We start from the raw sequence: 19,947 nt of genomic DNA on the forward strand, positions 1-19,947 counted from the left end.
ATTTACCAGAAAGAATATGATGTTTTTAATGAATGGAAAGACAAAAATGGCGTATTCGTTGTAAATGAAGATGTATTGCTAAATTATTTCCACGAAAAGTAAGTACCTAGGTACCTATTTAAAAGAGGCTTTTAAATTAAAATATTCTTAAATTACAGTCACAAACATTCAAACCATCGTCAATTTGGTCGAAATATTCCATGCTGAGAGCAGTGTTAAGTGTTAAAGAAGATATTTATATTGACAAATTTCCAAAACTTATTGCTTTTTTTGAAGAGGAATTCGGTTGGTTACGAGCCTAAAAGTCTAAGGTTTTGTCCATAAAAGAGATCGGTGATTTTTTGGCCACGGCTAGTGATGAAACTTATTTACTTACTAAGGTAAGTTTGCGATAATGATTTTTAAAATATATAGATGGTTTCTTATTCCATTGTATTTGATTTTTAGGTAGCTCTTGTCATTGGCCTTTGTGAGCATGTAGAAGAGAAGAATTGTACTCTCTACGAGTGCAAGACATCATAGAAAAAGACAACAGCTGCCTTTTAGTTACCCTTGCGGATACAAAAACTAATATCAAAAGAGTGTTTCCGGTGGTGAACGAAGGGAACGTTGTCAATCCAGTTGAGTTGTATAGAAAATATGCTTGTCTTAGGCCAAAAAATGTACCACATGATTATGTCTTCATCTCTTATCGTAAAGGAAAATGCACCGTGCAACGAGTCGGCATTCATTCATTTGGGAAGATGCCATCGATTGTAGCAGCATTTTTAAAGTTGTCGAACCCAAACGAATATACAGGTCATTGTTTCCGACGTAGTTCTGCTACTCTTGCTGCAGATGCAGATGTGGATTTTACATCGCTGAAACGCCTAGGAGGTTGGAGGTAAAAATTTTAATATTTTCCGATCTTGTTCTAAACAACAATAATTATTTAGGTCGTCCACAGTGGCCGAAGGTTACATAGAAGAATCTATTGAGAAAAAGAAGAAAGTTTGCAAACTGCTAATGGGGGAAAAGAAAATCGCGACCACTTCCACGGATGTATTACCAAGTACATCATCGTTCGCATTTACTCCACCTCATCAGAAAGTAAATTTACCTGCCAATGGAGGAGTCGTTTCGATTGCAGATGCAAGTTTTCAAAATGCACAAAATTGTTCATTTCATTTTTATTTTTCCAAATAACTTAGCTTTTGATATTGTTAGTATTTAATAATTTAAAAATCAAATACAATGGAATAAGAAACCATCTATATATTTTAAAAATCATTATCGCAAACTTACCTTAGTAAGTAAATAAGTTTCATCACTAGCCGTGGCCAAAAAATCACCGATCTCTTTTATGGACAAAACCTTAGACTTTTTAGGCTCGTAACCAACCGAATTCCTCTTCAAAAAAGCAATAAGTTTTGGAAATTTGTCAATATAAATATCTTCTTTAACACTTAACACTGCTCTCAGCATGGAATATTTCGACCAAATTGACGATGGTTTGAATGTTTGTGACTGTAATTTAAGAATATTTTAATTTAAAAGCCTCTTTTAAATAGGTACCTAGGTACTTACTTTAAACAAATAACTTAGCTTTTTGATATTGTTAGTATTTAATAATTTAATTATAAATATATATGTATAATTTTATGTGATTTTGTGACAAATTTCGAATGACAAAATAAAACAACCAAATAACGAATTTAGACATTTTAGTCCATAAAGGTTGCCATGACGACCTTTACGGCCTAGGCCGAAAAAGAAACATTTTACGGACTGAAATGAGTCCGTAAAATAGCTGTTTTTGGGAGCGTATGACAAAAATATTTAAATGCAACTATTCTGTTATTATTTATTTTTATTTTTTTGAGAGATGAATCTGCCACATAGGTATAGACATTTTTTATAATATGTTCTCTACCCAATATAGACATCAGGACATCTAGGCAAGAAGGACAGACAAAAATTACAGTACAATTTGTATTTTGTCGTATTTCTACAACAAATTAAAGCAAACAAAAAAACTTTCGAAATTTGTATTTCGTCGAATTTCTTCAACAAAATAAAGCAAAACCATCGCCCAAATCGAACAAATTCCGATTTCCTCTCGCTAAATTTAAAAACAACGAACAATTTATCGCCGCCAATCGTTTCCATTTTCTTTCCGGCGACCATTTAAAGTTAAATAGGTGTAAAATCCTTCGTCGTAATAGCCTACAAATCCGGGCCGGTAGTTTTTCTTCCGCTTTTCCGTCTTATTTCCTTTTGTATTTTTATTTGCAGCAGCTGCCGATGCCGGTACCTGGATCGGATAGCTCCCGCTCAATTTTATGCGCTACATTCAGGAAAAGAGAAAGATTTTCGTTTAAAAGTTTAGAGTCGATTATTTTTAATTAGTAAAAAAATATTGTGGGTTAAAAAACTGCTTACTTACTTACTTTTAACTCCCATCGCGCGTTTCACTTTAAAAAAATTATAAAATATTTGTTTTAGATTTTCTTCTTCTTTATGTGCCTTTTCCTCCTAATAACAATTTGACGTTTATACTATTACGTCAAAAGCAACTTTTTTCCAAAGCCTACCATGACTTCACTGAATCATCGTTTCTTGTTCACTGTTATTAATATCTTAATTATTAGATATTAAAATTACATCTGGTATTATGGTATTTCGTTGATATTAAAATAAACTAACTGTTTCTATCTTTTTTTTTTGTTAAAATGGGTATAATCTAGAGGGCTACTGATACCGTGTTATAAAAATAAGATAGTTAAGAGCAAATTTTTTCGTATTTATTATATTTTTGCTAATATCTTCGGATTGAAAAAAGATATCAAGATGCGGTTTTCACTGACTTCTTAAACTTTTATTCCTCCTTACAATCAGCTGAAATTACATATACAGTTGTTTTTAATTTTTTTGGGAAATCCCGCATTGTTTGTTAAATCGCAAGACAGCGCCCTCTAGCGTCTACTGTTAAAGGCACATTATTATTGTTTATATGGTTTTATATAGAATACGAAACGCTCTTTTAAACGAGCCCTCACTTGTTAGATTCCGGTCATCCAGTCCGGAGTTATTAACATTTAACTAAAAACAGCTCTAACCTTCCCCCACCACTTTATTTTAGCAGATAGGGAAAAATGGTTCTGACAAAAAAAAGTCCGAAATTTTCTTAAAATTATGAAGCTATTATTCATAGTAGCCCTTATCTAGGCAGAATTTTGTAAAAATTGCTTTTTCTTATTTGCCGTAGCAGTTGCGCCCTCTAGCGGCCACACTGCAAACTTGAAAATAATTTCCAGCAATTTCTCATGGCTTCTTTAGTTAAAAATATTTTTTTCCTCAGGTTCTACGGCCAATACTTTCCGAGATACTGCCGAGAGATATTAGTGGGACACCCGGTACAGTATGTCCCCGGATGGTATTTACAAGAGGAAACACTTTTTTGAGAAAAATGCATTCTTCATCATCAATAGCCGCCAATAAAATTATTTCCTCAAATCAAAAGACAATTACCGGAAACAATGTTGAGTAATTTACGAAATGTTGTAATGATGGCACCAATCTCTTCCATCTTTACTAACTGGAGCAAAACGGTCCTGCTTCCCAAGTGGAAACCAGCTTAAAGCAGAACACAAGAACTTGGAAGACTCCATCCGTAACCTATGGAATGGGAATTCTCCAACGTTCCAAGACATTCGAAGAAATTCCTCAGAACTTGATTTAAGTAAAACCAATCTTCGAATTGTCTGAATGCAGATTCTGTGGGGAAATACCAGAACACTTCATCATTGAGTGCGCCGAGAACAAAGAATAGAACAAATCCCTCAATGTCATCCCCACAATCCAATACATATTTTTATAAATAATACTTTTTAGCTATAGATTTCGATAGCCACTGTATACTAGAGGTGTGTAGTTCGTGAACGAACTAGTTCCAATGAACTATTCCGACCCCGGAATGAAAGGAACTAGTTCCTGGTTTCTCAAAGAACTAGTTCCTCAGGACCTATTCCGGGATCGAGACTGTGACCGATATACAGGGTGAGTTTCCTACGATGTTCTCTATGGGTATTTCGGAAACTACTGGAGATAGAGAGTCGGTTAAATAGGGAAAGAATTGCAGTTTTGTGGGGTCACAAATATGCGCCTTTCAGATTTTTGAAAAAGTTCATGGCTTACTAGATATTTCGAAAAAAACAAATTTCGGCTATTTTAAAAATTGTTCCTAATTCCATTATAAGCTATTTTAGACAAAAAGTTTTCAGATAAAAGTTGTAGATCATCATATCTTTTATGAGAATTTGTCCTCCGTTTTCTTCTAAAGCCTGTCATTTTTGACATATGACACAAACATATGTTTTTTTAAATGGAAACCATAGTTGGCCATGACTTCATAGAAAGCGCTATTTTTTAAGCTTTTCAGCAATATAAGCTATAATATGTTTTCTTCGAAAAATTACTGAGTTATATCCAATTCTTATCATTTTTAAACAATTTCACTTAGCCATGGAAATAAGTTTAATCACCTTTGCTCTCAGAAATGTGAAGCTGTCACATCCAAACTTCGTAAATTAAAGTAAGCAAAAATTAAATATGAATTTTTCCAATGAAGAAAAGCGTGTAGAATTATTGGTTCAACTTTTCTTGACCATACATTTTCGAGGATACGTTGACCGGTTTTCAAGACATGTTAGGAAAGTTAAATTTAGTTATAGCCAATTCTTATTCTGTTATAATTTATAACTTTAAGTTATTTTAGAAAATGTTCCGCCATAGTTTTGAGTTGTATCTTTTTAAAACTGAATTACTACCTATTCTCATAAAAGGACCGGTCGACTAATTAAACTTCTCTAGTACCGCCACTCGCGAGCAACGACGATTGAACTTAACTTCCATGGCTAACTAAGTGAAATTGTTTAAAAACGATAAGAATTGGCTATAACTCAGTAATTTTTCGAAGAAAACATATTATAGCTTATATCGCTGAAAAGCTTAAAAAATGGCGCTTTTTATGAAGTCATGGCCAACTATGGTTTCCATTTAAAAAAACATATGTTTGTGTCATATGTCAAAAATGACAGGCTACAGAAGAAAACGGACGACACAGTCTCATAAAGAATGTGATTATCTACAACTTTTATCTCAAAACTTTTTGTCTAAAAAAGCTTATAATGGAATTAGGGACAATTTTTAAAATAGCCGAAATTTGTTTTTTTTCGAAATATCTAGTAAGCCATGAACTTTTTCAAAAATTTTAAAGGCGCATATTTATGACTCCACAAAACTGCAATTCTTTCCCCATTTAACCGACTCTCTATCTCCAGTAGTTTCCGAGATACCCATAGAGAACATCGTAGGAAACTCACCCTGTATATAAATAATAATATGCGACGGCGACGGATCTGCCAGCGGCAGTGCGCGTAGCCCGATGGTAGGCAGGAGTGGGGAGTGACAGCCGTACGTTATCGAATCCGGACCTATAGGAACTAAATAAAAGACTTGTTTACGTACGTACGGATCGGGCCAGCGCGATCGATGCTAGGCAGGTGTGGGGAGTGCCAGCCGTATCATATAGGATCCGGACCTAAAGGAACTAGAGGAACTAAATAAAAGACTAGTTTACGTATGGATCAGTCAGCGCGATTGATGCTAGGCAGGCGTGGGAAGTGCCTGCTGTATGTTATCGGAACCTGACATAGAGGAACTAATTAAAAGACTAGTTCACGGGAATCTATTCAGTTGGCAGATCCGAGATATAATACAAGGCGACGACGATGGATTCGGCCTTCTCTATTGCCACAGCCGGCGTAATTATTACAGAAAATTGTCGTGGATATTGTTTTTGATTTTTAGTTTGTTTTTTAAATATTTTATGGGAATGTTTCACTTTAGGTCCCTAAAATTAAGAAATATCTTATAAAACGAAGTAGATATTCTGAATTTTTAGACAAAAACAAAAAAATGAAGTGAGGAAAAATGCAATTTTTCGTAAAATTATTTGCTCCAATTGATTTGTGATATAGTTTTTTAAACTCTGATTTGAGTTTCTTTTTTATTTTTTTTATCTGCAATAAAACTTACCTAAATGTTTTTAACACACACAATTACACGTCTCGTTATATCTCCGTACATTATAAAAATTATACAGATCATACTATGAATAGTTCTGAATGACAACGAAACGCATTAGCAAGCAAGGGGGATGTCAATGTTAGTCAGGAACTATTGTGAACTAAAGACCTAGTTCAAGGAACTATTTCTCTGGATGAACTAGAACTAAGGAACTAGTTCCTCCCAAGGAACTAGAATTCCCACCTCTACTGTATACACAGTAGCAGAAACGCTCTTCCCGGATCTTTCAAATTAATTACTAACAACGCTAATAATTCGTGGCGCTCCCAGCGAGAGTCCCAGTGTCCCGGACACCAGTCTAGGCGCGCTTTTTGTCTCCCAATTTGTCTCCCCATTTGGAAACGGCGACGGTGGGAATTTATCCTCTCCTCGACGTCCTTTTTCTCCCGGTTTCTCCCTTATTTCACTCCTTCCCTGCGCTGTCCCACCCTCTGTCGACATATTTACGGCTCGGTAATGGAGACTAAAACGATCTAGTAGTCGGCGACACGTCACTATTTAACCTAGGACTGGAGGAGAAGCAACGACAGAAAGTCTATCTCTCTAATTTAGACAAAGAGGGAAAAAGCTGAGATTGTTACTAATATTAGACTGTAAATTACTTCATCTAAAATAAATAATATACACCAGTTCAATCAGAACAACAGAAAAAATCAGGAAAATTGCCAAATATTATAACAATGTAACTGATTTAAATGTTTCCAGTAATGTGGAGTTTTCTTTCATGAGCTTTTCTGTGACTGAAAAGCCCGATGCGTGATGTTATCTGCCTACCGCACTCCGGACATTCAAAAATCTCATTGCTTTGTTGCCTCTTTACTTTTTGGTTGTCGCTGTTAACTCAGTTTACAATTCTTCTCCATTCAGTTCTACTGTGAGCCGTTTCTTCCCACTCATTCTGCATGTTAATCCCCTTTAGGTTTTCGTGGAAAATGTCCTTGTAGTATGTTTTGAGTTGTCTTTCCGGCCTCTTCTTACCGTCTATAAGCTCACCGTAAAGCACAGATTTTGGTATTCGGTTTTCTTGCATTCTGCATACGTGACCAGTCCATCTTAAGCGGGATTTTGTAACCATGATTTCAATACTCTCGCAGTAAGCTTTTTCAAGGACCGATACGTTTGAAACATGATAGAACCATCGGATTCTTAAGAGTTGTCTAAGATGTTGCAACTTGTTTAATGCCTTCATGTATCGGCGGTACGGCATCCAGGTTTCGCTCCCATATAACATGATGGGGATTATAATTGCTCGGTACACTGCAAGTTTCGTTTTTGTACTCAAGTCATGATTGTAAAAAACTCTGTCTTTTAATTTCCAGAATGCTCCCGAGGCGCTGCTAATCCTGTGCTGAATTTCTGAGTCGATATTAACCTTTTCCGAAATCAAACTGTCGAGGTAATTGAATTCCGCTACATATTCCAATAGCTCTTCTCCGATTTTTATAGCATTGTTGTGATCTTCCGGGGGACTGCACATGATTTTGGTTTTGTCGATGTTTAGCTTAAGGCCCAAAGCCTCGTATGCCCAAATATATGTGTTTAACATTTCTTGTAATTGTTGTAATGTGTCTGCAACTAGAGCGCAGTCATCAGCGTATTGAAGTTCTGTGATGAATTTTGTACGTGTTTTTGCCCTGAGTCTTTTTATGTTGAACAGACCGCCGTCGTATCTGTATCTAATGCCCAAACCTCTCTCCTGCAGTTTGCTGTCCACTATAATGGAGAGCGCTGCCATGAATATGTTGAATAGGAGAGGCGCTAAGACACATCCCTGCCTAACTCCTGTATTTGTTAGGAAGGGATCGTTCAGTAATCCATGAGAGACAAAACATCCTCTAAATGTACGACTTAAAGAGTTTAAAAATATAACCAAAGAGGTGTAATCACGAAGTCAGGTATCCAGAACTTGTGTGATCTAAGCGCCGCAACATAAAATGGTCGGAAGCCAGGCTTGTCCACATAAAACCTCATTCAAAGGAGTCTAAATTTAAAGATGCCGTTTTTGTATCAACCAATACTATTTTTAGCAATGCTAATATAGACAATTTTACAATATGGCAACCACTTATGAAACGTACAGTGGTGTTCTTACAGTTCTTAGTACCCAACTTAATATGTCATTTATATTGAACTATATAAAGATAACATTTTTATTGAAATATTCATATTTTTATTCTGTTTGTGAAACGTAATAGGGGATTTAATCTGGTCCTGCCTTTTCATTTTCACCAAAACGAGTCGCTTTTCCAAACTTTCCACGGGCTTTCCGAGACTTTCCGAGTCACCAGTCGATCGTTTTTCAATTACCGTAATTAACTGAACGGAATTTTATTTATTTGTTTGTTCGCTTGCTGAAAATCGTCTGGCTGCTTCCAGAGTCTTTGATTTTCCGGACTGTAAATCGGGGAAAATTGGAAATGACAGTTCTATAATAACAAACTTCAGATACAGAGGGACATGTAACAGTGCGTCGGTAATATCCTATGCCTCAAACTATCAAAAACTAAAGTTTTGTCATATAAAAGTACTATACAACCTTTTGTACTTAATAACACCACTATTGACGTCGTGGACTCTGTGAAATTCTTAGGACTTATTGTAGACAACTCGTTAAAATGGGACTTGCACATCAAAGCTTTGTCATAGAAACTAAGCGCTGCTTGTTTTGCGCTATGAACAGTTTCTAAGGAACTGAACTTATCAACCTCTAGAATAGTCTATTATGCCCTTTTTGGGTCGCATCTTCGTTATGCCCTTCCATTCTGGGGTACTTGCTGCGCGACAAAATTTGATCGTATTTTCAAACTTCAAAAGAGAGCAGTTCGATATTTATTGGGACTAAACACTAGAACTCACTGCCAGAATTTCTTTAAAAAATTCAAAATACTGACTCTTCCTTCTTTATTCATTTTTGAATCCGTTTGCTTAATCCGCAAGCACATATCTGCTATTCCCTTAGGAACGCGGAGCACGATCTTTATCTGCCAACCCCGAGCTCAGAACTAGTTAAAGACTCAATATTGTACAATGCCAAAAATGTAAAATCATCTACCTTTGAATATCATTTCGTTCTTTCCCGCATTTCGCAAAGCTCTGAAATCATACTTACTGGAGAGAGCCCTATATGCGGTGAACGACTTTTTTGTTGATGATGTAATCATGAACAATTTTGAATTTTAAAATTTTGATTATCTGACACACTGGTTAAAAGTCTAGTATTTAATATTTTATGACTCTTAAATGATTATATCATGGATTATATCCATTTACAATTTTCCTATTGTAAAATTTTATTGATACGCCTTTTTTTGTGTTCTGCAATGTTCCATGTATTAATGTAGTAATTTTAATGACGTAAATTTTTTTGAATTGTATGATTTGTATTGTATGATTTTTTTTATTATTTGTATATTTTTTGTGCTTTTGTTTGTTTTGTAAATGCTTTGTCGATGAAGCTATTTTGGCTTTCTGTACAGGGTGAGTCAACGATAAAGTCCATTATCTCATTTGTTTCGAGGTTTACAAAAAAGTTTTAAATACAAAAGTTATAGAGAAGGTTAAGACACACATTTTAAAATTATTATAGAGTATACAGGGTGCTTCAAAAAAGTGTGGCGAATATAACATATGTTTTTTTTAAATGCAACACCCCATGATTTATTTAATTTTTAGATTTTGCGTAAAATTCCATAACTTTTTTATATATAATGTTATATACCTAAAATTAATAGTTCAAAATATATTTATGAATTTCAACTAATTAAAATTAAAAAATCTCAAATTTTTTATATTTGACACTCCATATATTATCATTTTTTCTGATAGATTTTACAAAACTCTTCAACTTTTATTAAGTATGTCATATACCTATTTTTAATAGTTTGCGATTTATTCCAATTTTTTCTATTTTTACCCATATTTTTAATACAATTACGCTATAAAATCATAGTTACCATGACAAAACAAACTATTTATTACTTATCTTTAACAAGTAGCCTCATAATTAGTTACAATTGTTAGTATTAGTTAAGATTGATTAACTTTACTCAAATAAACTAAAATCGCAGTCGTGAATTTCTTGGTGTATTTCTATATTATGAAAAATGACACGGGGATTTTGGGGCGAATAGCGCCTAATTAGGGTAATACTAAATTACTTAATTGTTGAAGACTATTGGTATAGTGACTGACTATAATGTTTGACTGATTATAATTCATTTCGTAAAGCCCATATTACTACTGGCGCCAAACCATCCCATTACACATTGAAGATGTTTTCTAGATAATCTACATCTATTCTTATAGTACTTAGCAAAGCACTATATAATATATAGTACTGAACCAAAAAATATGATTTTCTTGGCTTGTTCGTGTATATCAGTCACATTGACTAATTCATTTCAGGAAAATATGTAACTATTACCTCTACCATTACCACCATACGACAAAATTCAAATTTTGTTCTTAACTTAACAGACATGAAATTTTGATAATTATTATTTTTTGTCATTGCATCCATAATGATATAGCGTAACTGTATTAAAAATATGGGTAGAAATAGAAAAAATTGGAATAAATCGCAAACTATTAAAAATAGGTATATGTCATACTTAATAAAAGTTGAAGAATTTTGTAAAATCTATCAGAAAAAATGATAATATATAGGGTGTACCATTTAAAAAAATTGAAATTTCTTAATTGTAAGTAGTTGAAATTCCTAAATATATTTTGAAAACCCTGTAGCATCTAACTAAAATATCTTTACAAAGATTTTCCTCTATATCTCTATAAAATTCTCCTACCAAATTTTAGTTGTCCAACTTCAGAAACAACGGCATCACTGACAATTTTTTATTACACTGCAAACTAACATTTGTTTAAACAAATTTAAATATTACAAAAACTATTCATTTTAGGTATATAACATTATATATAAAAAAGTTATAAAATTTTACGCAAAATCTAAAAATGAAATAAAAATATAGTGTTGCATTTAAAAAAACATATGTTATATTCGCCACACTTTTTTGAAGCACCCTGTATACTCTAAAATAATTTTAGAATGTGTATCTTAACCATCCCTATAATTTTTATATTTAATATTTTTTTTCTAAACCTCGAAAGAAATGAGATAATGTACAATAAAGCGGTATTTATTTATTATTTATATTTATTTAATCTATTTTTACCATAATATGTCCAAATAAAACATACAAAAATAAATAATTATTCTCTTATTTTGCTATCAATGCACAACATATACTTTTAAAATCAAAATACATAACAAAAAAAACATATTTCTCTAACGTCCAGCTGTACGCTGTCCAAATAAACGCTGTCGGCCATTGTCCAGAGCCGCAGGAAAAACTTTTGCCCGCTTGTCCTTTATTTTTCCTAAAAAATATTTCCAGACCGGACACAAAGACGGGGCCCAGACAGGACAGTGGTGTGAGTTGGGGAGTTTCCAGGGAAAGGGGGCAACTTAGCTGTCACTGCCGGACAGCTCTGACGTGTTTTTCTCTCGCATTTTTCTCCCGACCATTTTGTTTCACTGTTGCGGTGTCTGGAGGAATGATTAAAAAATGCATTTTAACACATGAGGTCCTTTTTGGGTCGGATTTTTGTGTGTGTGTGTGTGTGTGTGGAAGACAAACGTTGTATAGGAGTGACGGTTGTTTTGGTGTTTTCTTTGATCACGACGGACCATTTTTATTTTAATTTGCATATTGTTTTGGCTGTTATAGCTGTCTTTTTTATTCAGAATTATTTAGGGTTATTAATCTCATTAAACACGTAAAATTTAAAAATAAATCTTGCAAAACTGTTCTTTCACTGTAAAAAAGTTTTGAGATTTAATGTAAAACCAAGTTAGTTATACCGGGTGTTTCAAAAAACATGTGCCATCTTTCTCATGGCTTGGACAAAAGCCAGTATCTGAAACGGTTTTACAGAGGTTAGTTCTTCATCTCCGGTATTAGTTGTACCAAAGCTTATGACACGAATGGTTGATGAGATTGATTTTATTTGGCATACAATTTACCAACTAATATTCTTTTCTGATGCTATAAATTACTGAGAATCTTAAAATAAACAGTTTTAAGATGTTTCGAAGTATTTTTAATATACTCTATAATTTTTTTTTGATCAAATCACGCAAGACTAGAATCTCTCAAGGCAGATTTTCATTCCTTCTGTGAAATACCAACTCCCCCCTCTATCTCTTCATCACTTCCCCTCTGCCAATAAGTCCAGGTAACTGAATCTGGGCACGTGCCGAGAAGTCTTAATACCGCCAACGTTTTTTCTTGTTTCAGGTCACGTGCACAAAGACCGCTCCTAAGTATAATAGGAATCACCTTTTGGGATCTTTATTTGACCTCCACAAAGGGCCTCGTCTTGTAAGAGCCTAAATGAGATTTCTGCTCTCCGGTTTTTTTAGAGAGTGAAGGCGTTGGTTTTTCGAATGCTATAAAACTTAAAAGAGCGGATATCTATAGGTTTATTTTTATATTGTATAACAGATCCACGAAAGCGTAGAGCTGCCATCGCAACATTGAAATATATTTTTAGCAAAATTTACACTCTTTCTGTAAGTTTATACTTTTCTGTAAATTTACAGCTTTTCTGTAAATTTACAGATTTTCTGTAAGTTTTCAATTTTTTTGTAAATTTTAATTTTTTCTGTAAATTTATAGATTTTCTGTAAGTTTACACTTTTTCTGTAAATTTACACTTTTTCTGTAAATTTATACTTTTTCTGTAAATTTACACTTTTTCTGTAAATTTGATTTTTTTTTGTAAATTTACACCTTTTCTCTAAGTTTGCACTTTCTCTGTAAATTTGCAATTTTCTGTAAATTTACAGCTTTTCTGTAAATTTGCAATTTTTTTGTAAATATTCACTTTTTCTCTAAATTTATACTTTTTCTGTAAATTTACACTTTTTCTGTAAATTTGAAATTTTTTTGTAAATTTACACCTTTTCTCTAAGTTTGCACTTTTTCTGTAAATTTGCAATTTTCTGTAATTTTACAGCTTTTCTGTAAATTTGCATTTTTTTTGTAAATTTTCACTTTTTCTGTAAATTTATACTTTTTCTGCAAATTTACACTTTTTCTGTAAATTTGAAATTTTTTTGTAAATTTACACCTTTTCTCTAAGTTTGCACTTTTTCTGTAAATTTGCAATTTTCTGTAAATTTACAGCTTTTCTGTAAATTTGCAATTTTTTTGTAAATTTTCACTTTTTCTGTAAATTTACACTTTTTCTGTAAATTTGAAATTTTTTTGTAAATTTACACCTTTTCTCTAAGTTTGCACTTTTTCTGTAAATTTGCAATTTTCTGTAATTTTACAGCTTTTCTGTAAATTTGCATTTTTTTTGTAAATTTTCACTTTTTCTGTAAATTTATACTTTTTCTGCAAATTTACACTTTTCTGTAAATTTGAAATTTTTTTGTAAATTTACACCTTTTCTCTAAGTTTGCACTTTTTCTGTAAATTTGCAATTTTCTGTAAATTTACAGCTTTTCTGTAAATTTGCAATTTTTTTGTAAATTTTCACTTTTTCTGTAAATTTACACTTTTTCTGTAAATTTACAGATTTTCTGTAATGCCTAGACGTCGCGTCGCCTTGCGGTATAATATATTTTGCATGTAATTTACAGAAAAAGTATAAATTTACAGAAAAAGTGTAAATTTACAGAAAATCTGTAAATTTACAGAAATAGTATAAATTTAGAATTTACAGAAAAACTGTATATTTTGCTAAAAGTATTTTTTAACGTTGGTATGGCAGCTCTACGCTTTTGTACAATCTGAGAAGATTTTAAAGGTGCATTTTCTAATGATGATGTTTTTTATTTCCAGACTCCTCTCTACATCATAAGCAGCAGTAGTGAATCTGAGCAGGAGCCAGAAACAAGACAGGCTGTAAGAAAGAGAGGTAAGTTTTTTGTATAACATCAAATAAAGAACAAAACAATTTAAACTGTAAATAGTTCTAGGATATACCTGTAATTTTACCTAATGTGATCATTTTATTGTGAATATTTAATACAATGTGATGTAGATTTCTGTGTAATACTTATTGACAAATGTAAATATTACGAAAAATACCTCTTTAATTCTAATAAAATTATAATTCTAATTTGTTTATGCCTTTACAATTACAAAAGGAATCTTTAAAGATTTTCCTTTAATAAAGAACCGAACTTTTCTAATTAAAACCAAACAACAACAAACTATCAAACTATTTTAAATTTATTGTCGCATAGTAGAACAATCAAAGCGTATTTTCTGTCCATTCTAGTCCTTAACGACATTTTAAAGACCTCCTAGCGTAAAAATTCGTAAAATCATAAACAAAACACCGTTAAACTCCCATCTAGCCTTTCTTAAACCCTTTTTTAGATTTCTTTACTGTGTATAAACAAGAACAATCGTTTTTGTACAGGGATTTCCTTCAAAGTCAATATTTGAAAAGACATTAGGGCGTAAATACTTTGGCTCTTTGGTTCGTGGGTGATTAATATCCATGTTTACGTCTACTTAGAGGGACATTGTTGTCATCGATGTCTTGCATGCCTTTCCTGTGCTGTGTAACTATTGCCAGAGTTTCTTAGAAAGTTTTCTAATACCTTCTTTGCCCTGAAGAAGGGTTTGGAAGTTGAAAGAATGTTGAGTAATTAAAATAGAGAGAATATTGGAGTTTTAGGCTTTAAAGGGCAATTACTAGTAGTGGGAACTATCGAATGAATACTATCGAAACATTCGATAGTTGCAATTCATTCGAATAATTCGATAGCTAGTAAGAAAACATTCGTTGAAAACTAATCGAATAAAAATATCGAATGGATGCGTCATCTGCCTTGAAATATATTAATTCGGCAGCAAAAACCATTCATTTGTAAAATTCATTTATTCGTCAAGATCGATTATAATAAAATATAAACTGGATTTTAGTTGTCGCCCGGCAACGTAGGTTTCTTTCCGAGAAACCCGACAGCGGTCGGTGGCAATGCTATGACAGAAGCCGGCATCTTTGATTTTTTGCAGAGTCATATAAAGATAAGGACACATTATTTTTTTTATTGAGGTGCTAGTATTTACACAGAAAATACATTATGAACGGCGCTGTTGCCGTATGTTCGTATTAGTTGGTATTAGCAAAGAATATTATTCTTTGGTATTATAGTTTTTTTTTATTAATATTCTGTTGTTACACTGCAATAATACTTTTTATTTTGGATATAGGAAAATTATTTTTAATGTGTTTAAGCGAAACTGGTTTAATAAATAATAATAACAGTAATAATTTGTTATACCTATTAACACCAAAATTTAAAATCATTTAATATAAACATTTTTTTAAGTAGTAGCAAAATATAAACAACAAATTAGAAGTCAAAATTATTTATATTAGATCCTATTTAAAAATAATATAGTCTCTAAATTTTTTGGCAACGTTGGTTTATTAAATAATAATAATTACAGAACTAATTCGCTATATTAACAACAAATTTTAAAACCATAAAATATAAACATTTATTAATTTTCTAAGCATGCAGTGTAATAGAAGAAAAATATAAATAAAAAATTAGAAATCAAAATTATATATGTGTATTACTTTGTATTAGTATTTAAAAATAATATTTGCTTTTACTGGCATTTACTTTAAAAAATAAATGAAATATTTCTCCGCAAAAATCTACATGTAAGAGAATTAGCATAAACAAAATACAAATATCGTTAACTTTTTTTTAAATTGGCACGTGTAAAACTTTAATCAATCAATAGACCATATACCGTATAAAATTAAATAATTGAAAGATCGGAAAATCACAGAAACTTTCGGAAAAATTTTGACCACCTGCACACGTACACAATCGTCAATTAAAAAAAACACTACTACTATAGTATTTTAAATATTTTAATAAACGCAAAAATAGCACAGTATTTAGAAGGCAAGTTATAAAAATTTGGAAGAACTAATAATGCACTGACGCAGACAAAAATCAAACGAATACTAAATTTCATTTATCAAAAGCATTCGATAGTCGTGGCTTAACGATAACCATTTAGTCGCACGGCGAGGTTGTCACATATGCTTTAGTATACAAATGAATGAATGATTTTATTCGAATGAAACCATTCGATATAGAATATATATATATATATATATATATATATATATATATATATATATATATATATATATATATATATATATATATATATATATATATATATATATATATATATATATATATATATATATATATATATATATATATATATATATATATTTTAGCATTATAAATATTTGGCTGTGTATTTTTCTAATTTCGAAAATCGAAAGTAGAGAAAAATTAAAAAAAATAAAAAGTAAAGAGGGAAATTGTTTTGCTTGTCGTAAAGGGGGAACCAAGCCCACTCCCACAACCGGTTTCTGGGCCTACCCTTCATCAGGTGGGGTGTCCAGGGGCTGGTTCTCACCGATACGGCAAGCAAAACTTCTTCTATATCTACAGACGATGTCGTAAAGTGTCGGTGAGATATTAGTGCATCTCCCGTCAAAAGATGGTAAGAGATGGCCCAGAAACCGGTTGTGGGAGTGGAGCTTGGTTCCCCCCTTTACGACAAGCAAAACAATTTTCTTTTTACTTTTTATTTTTTTTTAATTTTTTCTCTACTTTCGATTTTTCGAAATTAGAAAAAATACACAGCTAAAGGCAAGAAAATATTATTTATTAATATACACTAAAGCTGTAAGAATTTTGTTCATTTCATATATTTGAGCGGGGCCGAAAAACGCTCTTTACCATCTTTTGACGGGAGATGCACTAATATCTCACCGACACTTTACGAGATCGTCTGTAGATAGAAGAAGTTTTGCTTGCCGTATCGGTGAGAACCAGCCCCTGGACAGCCCACCTGATGAAGGGTAGGCCCAGAAACCGGTTGTGGGAGTGGAGCTTGGTTCCCCCTTTACGACAAGCAAAACAATTTTCTTTTTACTTTTTATTTTTTAATTTTTCTCTACTTTCGATTTTTTCGAAATTAGAAAAAATACACAGCTAAAGGCAAGAAAATATTATTTATTAATATACACTAAAGCTGTAAGAATTTTGTTCATTTTATATATATATATATATATATATATATATATATATATATATATATATATATATATATATATATATATATATATATATATATATATATATATATATATATATATATATATATATATATATATATATATATTAATTTATCAATATAAGTCAAGAACTTTACGAACTCATTTATTTAGACCCGCATCAACCCTTTTCTTTCATCCAACCCTCCTTCTCCGCGACTCCGCCGACTAAAACGACACTAATTTTTGGTCTGGAAATTTCTAAAATCCGGCAAGCCAGCCGCCATGCCGGTTATCGCCCGGAATTACATCAAAGCCGCGCGTCTCTTGATCTTATTAAGATAAAATTCGGAGCGAAAGCCAAAGACCGCCGTGGATTCCTACCAAGTCACCGTTCACAGAACAAATCATATTAGAGAGCGACGCTGCTACTGCCAGTGGAAAAGGGTTGATAAAGTATGCAGGCTGATGCAGTTAGTGCCCGCTCTCTGTCCTTGTCCGTGATGTAATTAGCCCTAGAGAGGGACAAGGGAGTAATGAGGAAATTCTTTCCTGGTTGCTTCGGGATGGATCTTTTGTAGGTTTAGTAATTATATTTGGATTGCGGTAAGAGGGATTTTTTTGAAAAAAAAATCTTTCCACTGTGTTTTACTTATTTAGACTATCTAATTTTTCACTTACTTACCAACAGTAGATATGAAATTAGTAGTTCAAGAATAGCAATTAAAGAATAGTAAGGCGAATTTTTTCACATTTAGTCGATACCAACCGAGCGTCTATAAAAACGCTGAATTTGTAGATATTTAGTTTTAATCATCTGCTGATGCTGAACATACTCGGTAAAAGTAAAGTGTTTTAAAAAAATGTGTATACCGATGTGGCGGATTCATCTCTCCAAAAAAATCTTATATGTGTATTTCGCCACTGCAAGAAAATCTATATTAATATATAAAATTCTTAGGTGACTGACATACTGATTAATCACGATCCTGCTCAAACCACTCAACGTAAGAAGCTCAATTTTGGCATACAGGTTGATTCTAGGGTGTAGAGGTTCCATAAGAAGGGATTTTTCGAAATTCCAGTTCCAAGAAGGTGAAACCACCCCTCAAATATTACAATATTTTTTTATTTAAAAAACGGTCAAGTTTCCGAAAAAACGCTTAAACACGTATATTTTATTTTGTTTTTTTACATATTTTAAGATTTTTTAAAAATGTATACATAGTGTTTTGAAAAATCTGGTCATTGATTAATCACGATCCTGCTTAAAGCGCTTGACGTAAAAAGCTGATTTTTGGAAAACAGATTGACTTTAGGGTGTAGAGGTTCGATAGAAAGGGATTTTTCGAAACTCGAATTCTAAGGGGGTGAAACTATCCCTCAAATATTAAAATATTTTTTATTTAAAAACCGGTGAGTTTTTCGGAAAAAACTCTTAAACACGTATATTTTATTTTGTTGTTTTACATATTTTAAGATTTTTTGTAAATTTATACAGGGTGTTTCATAAAATATGACCATTGAGTAATCACGATTCTGCTTAAACTGCTTGACGTTTAAAGCTGATTTTTGGTAAACGGATTGACTGTGGGGTGTAGAGGTTAAGGAGCGGTTTCTCGAATCTCAAATTCCAGGAGGGTGAAAACGCCCCTCAAATATTACAATATTTGTTATTTAAAAATGGTTAGTCTTTCGGGAAAACGCTTGGACAAGCATAATTTATTTGTTTTTTTTTACATATTTTGAAATATTTTAAAAAATCATACAGGGTGTTCCAAAAAGTTGCGTAATTTTTTAACCACGATTCTGCTTCCGATATTAAAACTATCCCTCAAATATTACCAAGTTATATAATAATATCGCCATATTTTTTTTTCTCATGCTGACATAAATGTGAGAAAAATTTATCCAGTTTGCATGTTTGTGGTTTGGTTTGAAATTCTTGCTTTGCTTTATCATCACCATTATAAATGTCTACATGTCTACTGGTCTACAAAATAAAATAGTTACTTTTGTAAACACTGCCCAGACTACTTGTCAGCAATTAGGTTTACTGATAAATAAACTTGCCTAACAAACAAAAAAATGCTTAACGTTTCGGAAAGTTTATCTATTTCCGTCGCGTCGTGGGAAGCAAAAAAAATACAAAGAATAAAGAAAAAAACTATTTAGAATATTTAAATGCAAGTATTCGAGAACACTTTAGTTTTTTTTAAAACAGACACGTCTACAAAAATCATTGACGTTCTGTTAAAATGACATTATATCAAGATAAACTTCAAAATTAACAATTACTACCTGATAACAATTACTTAGTAAGGCAAAACCAAAAAGCTTCACACTTTCTGTATGATTATTTTAAATGTTATGTTTATTTATGTTATGTTCTTTAAAATCAAAGAAGAATATCTACAGATGCATGAGCATACATTTATTTTTAATAGATTGTATTAAAAAAGCCTTTTTTATTTTTCCTTTAGAGGCTATCGCTTCTTTCATTATAATTTTGGCGTTGTTATAATCTATTCTGTGCCCTGTGTGCCATGAACGCTGACAAATCTTAGATTTGTGATTTTTTTAAAGTGTTTTAGTGAATTGGTGTTTTATTTTGAAAAGACTTAATAGTTTTTTTATTTGTTCGTTTTTGAATAGGAGAGACTGTATAAATTTATATAA

The 19,947-nt window shown here is 32.2% G+C and overlaps 1 protein-coding gene across 1 annotated transcript in view; it reads left to right on the top strand.

The window, feature by feature from the left end:
• The window catches only part of LOC115883376 (myelin transcription factor 1-like protein), a 361,128-nt gene that overhangs the window by 60,267 nt on the left and 280,914 nt on the right, over positions 1–19,947 (top strand). Inside the window, exon 2 of the mRNA XM_030901741.1 lies at positions 13,998–14,073. Coding sequence (XP_030757601.1) covers positions 13,998–14,073 — 76 coding nt within the window. The remainder of the gene's footprint in view (positions 1–13,997; positions 14,074–19,947) is intronic.

Source organism: Sitophilus oryzae, unplaced genomic scaffold (assembly GCF_002938485.1).
Source record: "Sitophilus oryzae breed Bouriz unplaced genomic scaffold, Soryzae_2.0 scaffold_1870_pilon_pilon, whole genome shotgun sequence".
Classification (NCBI taxonomy): domain Eukaryota; kingdom Metazoa; phylum Arthropoda; class Insecta; order Coleoptera; family Curculionidae; genus Sitophilus; species Sitophilus oryzae.